The 5,224-nt window shown below is 40.0% G+C and overlaps 1 protein-coding gene across 1 annotated transcript; it reads right to left on the bottom strand.

Annotated features, from left to right (window-relative positions):
- Positions 1-340: 340 nt before the first annotated feature.
- Positions 341-4,672, bottom strand: LOC139871623 (cellulose synthase-like protein D5). Its single transcript, XM_071859342.1, has 2 exons — positions 3,732-4,672; positions 341-3,093 (listed from the first exon to the last, which is right to left on the bottom strand). The coding sequence occupies exons 1-2, from the start codon at positions 4,670-4,672 to the stop codon at positions 501-503; spliced, it is 3,534 nt and encodes a 1,177-aa protein (XP_071715443.1). The 3' UTR covers positions 341-500.
- Between the last annotated feature and the right edge of the window lie 552 nt (positions 4,673-5,224).

Raw genomic sequence — 5,224 nt, 5'->3', positions numbered from 1 at the left:
CCTTATTCACATGATACAAATTTATTGATGTTATAAACCAAGTTGACCCATGTGCTATTAGGTGTCAATCTCAGTCCAATGCAAATTTGAGTGGGCATTTAAACCCATTTCACTTCTTCTAACAAAAAATTAGGAACACTGACAAACGCTCGATATCGTCCAAGTCGCTTCCATACCATTTATACCCTTCATTCTTCATAAAATGGTGGTTAGTTTATAATTTATGCCAAAAAAATTTGTATAACATTTCATAAAAGTAGCAATAGCAATGAGATGAATAGTACTAATAATATTTCTTACAAGGGTACTAACTAATACAAACTGAACCAACAAACCACTGATTACAGTTACTACTAATATAACACCCAACAAAAGAAACTAGATATACCCCTAGAAGCCAAAGTTTCAATTGACCTTTGTGCCTAAAAACAATACTCGTATCAGGTAACATGGTAACAACAATGGTACACACAGAACACAACCAGCTACACATAATCAAATCAAGGAAACTGTGAACCCAACGCGAAACTCTGTCCTCGGCTACCGTCTGGCGGGTGAACATACAGAAAAATCAACGACACCACGATACAAATCAACATCGACCACAGATACACAATCGTCGATATTTTCCCTTTTCGTCCCATCAACCCTTTCGCAAACGGATACAAATGCGACAACACCCAAAAGCTGAAAAATACACCTCCCAAAAGCTTACTCCACTCTGGAAACGGACTGTATATCGTTCTAAAAACACCAACCGCTATAGCAGAAACATTCAACAAGATTATAGTCACCGGAGGAATCATTAACATAGTGAAACGAAACTCGTACAGCTCAGCAAATTCGTCTTCACCATCATCAGCCGCTGCTGGTTTTGAAGTTAACGTGAACGAAATATCGATTCCAGCTATCACTTTTAACAGACCTTGAATTACGGCTACCGGGTGCGCACTGGTCCCACCGATTAACCAAAACTGCTCGTTTCTCCACCAATCGTGGAGGGTGATTTTCGACCATCGGATTTCGAGTAACGCTAGTAAACTTAGTGTGACTGTAATCGATAAAAGTAAGATCAGAAACGTTACGTTCAGTGATTGAACGATGAACTTGCCCGAAAACAGAGAAAGTGCAGGTAACACACAGTAGGCTAATAAGAAGATCGATGTAAACGGGTACATTCCGACATTGAAGTACGCGATCCGTTGAAGAAACTTCATTCTTCGACTAGCGAATAACGCGTTGTTTCGTGAGAAAAATATCTCAACTGACCCGGTAGCCCACCTGAGAACTTGAATCAACCGATCCGTTAAGTTGATTGGTGCTGTACCACGAAAGGCGTCTTTTTTCGTTACACAATATACTGATCTCCACCCTCGGTTATGCATTCGGTAACCGGTTACAACATCCTCAGTAATCGACCCATAGATCCACCCGACCCGTTTACCCCATTCTGTTTTATCCTCATAGAAACAAGTCACAACTTTAATCGCTTCTTCGATAGCTGCTCGATCTATGGGCTCACGTTGGACTGCAAGCGAGCCAGATGGTCTACCATGGCTACCTTTTCCACGTAACTCGTGAATCAACCGTCCTCCAAATTCAGCCACAGCGATCGAATCAATCAAATATGTCGAATCGCCAAATCGTTCGGGAATCAAAGCTTGTTTAAGCTCATCTTCCTCTTCTTCATTGTTCTGATCATCTACAATTGGCAAGATCATTTCATTATCTTCTTCACTTTTGTTCTTTTTCAATCTTTTCAATGAAAACTTGATCTTTTTCCCGCCAAACCAACCATGGTGCTCTGTGGCCCGAGGCGGGCTAAACCCATATAACGCGATTCGCCTGAAAATACACCCGGTCCCGACATACATTGGCCCTTGCAGCCCATCAAGAGCTCGCATACTCACGTCGAAAAACACTGTATTATGATTAGCATAACGATCACTCGGGTCAATCCCCTCGAATCTCTGTGGGAATTGAACGTAGCAGATCTTATCGCCGCCTCTATCGAGCATAAAACACATTCCTTCTCTTAACGCCTTCGAGTTATATATGTAATGATCACAGTCTAGGTTCAGTACAAACGACCCGTTTGACATAATCGCACTGGCCCGAACCAATGCATTCATCGCTCCAGCTTTTTTGTTATGATCAAACCTGGGTCGTTTTTCACGAGACACGTAAACCAGCATTGGCAGCCGAGTATCAACATTTCGTGTGTCGATCAAATCATCTGCATCTTCTTCTGTTTTATATACACATTCGGGCCCCGGTGGGATCAACATCAGCTGAATAATACCCGCGTGGTTCGATCTCGAGTGATCTTCCTCACCCGAAAACCACGTCCCATGCCACGTGTTCCCATCCGACATCCAAGTAGCCTTCGGGATTTTAACTGATTCAGACGTTTTCCCTCCAATTTCCATTTGTTTTTTCTTAGCCAAAAGCTCTTCACGTGAGTTGCACGCGTCTGATCTTCTTCTAATCGACTCAGGCAACGCGTTAATCCTTACTTTAAACTCATCATACTCCCGTTTCACCTTTCGCCTTTCTCTAACAAAATCGACCCGTCGTTTATTCCTCAACGGGTCACCTTTTTGCGAAAAATAAGCTTCCGGGTTTCTCGGCTCAATTTCATGTTTCCTACAAAAAGGAACCCAAATTCTAGCAAAACTAGCCACCTCGGCTAAAGCTTCAAACGTCACAAGCGAACCACCATCGTCAGATAAATAACAAGCAAGTTTATCAACAGGGTAATCAACGGCTAGGATTGAAAGTATGGTGTTGGCAGTAACGAGCGGTGGTTCTTTTTCAGCATCCGCTGTGGAAACGAATATATCGATACCAGGAAGATCAGATAGGCCTTTCGGGTTGTTTTGTGTGGGCTCGAACCGCTCCTTGAGGACGGTTAGATCAGTCGACCGGTTAACCGGACAAAGCTTAGGAAGCTGGTCAAGCAGCCATGAGAATGCAAACCAGACTTCACAGATAACAGACATTAACCATAACCAGATTGCATCATTGTTGGGATGTAAAATTCGCCATGTTAGAAACAGACCAAGTGCAACTAGCCGAAAAACCATTAGCAACCTGCATTATATGTGCCAAAACATTATGTTATATTCACCCCAAATTCTAAATTGATAAATTTTCACATAATAATCAGCAACATTCATACATAACATATTACATACAATATTTAGTGATATGATATATGTAAAGTACTCTAAAACATACTTAAGATACAATAACTGGACTCTAAACCTAAATCAATATTCATAAAGTACTGTAAAGCATACTTAAATTCAATAACTGGACTCTTTAATATTCTTTCTAGGTAAATCCAATAAAATTATGTCAAAGAATTTTAAAATTAGCTCTAAACCTAAACCAACACTGCTTTTTTTGTGTGAAAACTATGTGTTCCAAATCAATTCTACCATGTATAAAACAGTTTACATCATACATATAATTACATATTACATACATTACATATATATACCAATAAAGAGAACCCACAAAAGTTGGCTACAAACTATAAAAAAAAAAAAACCCCAAAAATGTGCTACATATTCAATTTTCAATCTTTCTTAATATTCAAAGTTTTCAACATATGGTTCTGAAATTACTTTTTACACAAAGTTATCCTGACATTCACAACATATTAGGTTCCACAAAACAAATAAAGAACATACTAAAAACAGATAATATTGCAGTTATACACTAACCTGTAAGGACTGAGAATAGCAGCTGAAATTCCAACTTTTCGAGTCAACGGTCTATTTCTCCGGTCATTAAACACCGGTGGACTTTCATACTCGCCGCCACGTTGGCACGCTTCTCTTGGCCACACTGCATTACCAAATCCATAAGTCCCATTTGTCTCAAACAACCATCTTGTATGATCAAATTCTTGATTATTATGTGCCTTAAATGATCTCACTAATGAAAAATTATTCTCCAACTTAACCCCTCCAAATCCACCATTTCTCCTCAAAGGATTCACAGTATCCTTCTCCTCCGACATCATCGGTCGAAAATCGTCCTCATTCGATCCATCTTCACCAGCTTCTCGAAACAATTCTTTACACCCTGGACAAATTCCAACAGCCCCATTCGAACAACAATCAATGTAACAATCATCACACATTCGATACCCGCATTCGCACTGTGATTTCGATGAAACTTTTTCGTCACAACCCTCTACTTGACACAAAAGTTTCGACTTTGTTACCGTCAATTCTTCAATCGACTGCATTCTACGAGCGTGTGCTCGTGTTTCGGAGTTGAACCCGCCGGTAAAAACAGTATCTTTGATTCGATTCTCGTTTGGGTTTCCTTGATTTTTCAAATATTCAGGACTAGTTTGAGAATTTGACATGAATTGGTGATCGGGTGTCGGAGGGATGTGAACGGTGTACGCAACGTATTCTTCACCGCCGTCTTTGGACATCGAAAGATACCTCCCACCAACGCCGCCACTACCACCACCACCGGAGCCTCGTCTTCCGCCGCTGGACCGCCGTGTTTCTCCGCCGCTAAGCGGGGAGTTTGAAATTGAAGCACGTAGGATTGGACTCGTTAATCCAAGATTACGAAACCCTCTGGAGGAGGACACAGTAATCCTCACCGGAGATGATGTCGGAGAATCATGGTTCGTAACCACCATTTTTTTATTATTATTTTACTAAAATTGGGTAAAATTGTAAACTGGGTATTCAAGATTTGAGCTGATTTATAAGAAAGTTGCAAGCTTTCATTACATAAGGTGAGGAATTGAAGGGTTTTAAATTTTGAATTTTGTGAGTTTAAACAGGGTTTTTTTGTAGAGAAAGATAAAGGGGGGATTTTACAATTAGAAACGGACAAGTAATCGTTACCGTTGATAGATAAAAGATCAGACGGTGGAGATTAAATGATCTGGACTTAATGGGACAAATTGTGGGACCAGGTTGCCGTTATAGATTGAAAAGGATGGACTTTGTTGGGTTTGAAAATGAACGGTCTGGATTATTAAAAGAAACTAGCCGTTAAAGACGATCTTCCACGTAAGCATGATTGGGTATTTAGTGGCAATAAGTGAGAAATAATGCTATTTTGTTGCATGAGAGAAGAGAATCTGATTGCAGGCTAAAGTGTCCAATTTTACCGTATAAAGTAAAGTATTAATTAAAATTAAATTAATTATTAATTATTTACTAAGAGCATAGTGAGTCGTTCG

Source organism: Rutidosis leptorrhynchoides, chromosome 10 (assembly GCF_046630445.1).
Source record: "Rutidosis leptorrhynchoides isolate AG116_Rl617_1_P2 chromosome 10, CSIRO_AGI_Rlap_v1, whole genome shotgun sequence".
NCBI lineage: Eukaryota > Viridiplantae > Streptophyta > Magnoliopsida > Asterales > Asteraceae > Rutidosis > Rutidosis leptorrhynchoides.
This window is presented reverse-complemented; position numbering and strand designations above follow the sequence as displayed.

Coding starts and splice junctions, on each gene's coding strand:
- LOC139871623 (XM_071859342.1), bottom strand. CDS start 4,672: ATGGTGGTTACGAACCATGATTCTCCGACATCATCTCCGGTGAGGATT. Junction 3,094..3,731: donor GCTATTCTCAGTCCTTACAG/GTTAGTGTATAA, acceptor CATATAATGCAG/GTTGCTAATGGTTTTTCGGC.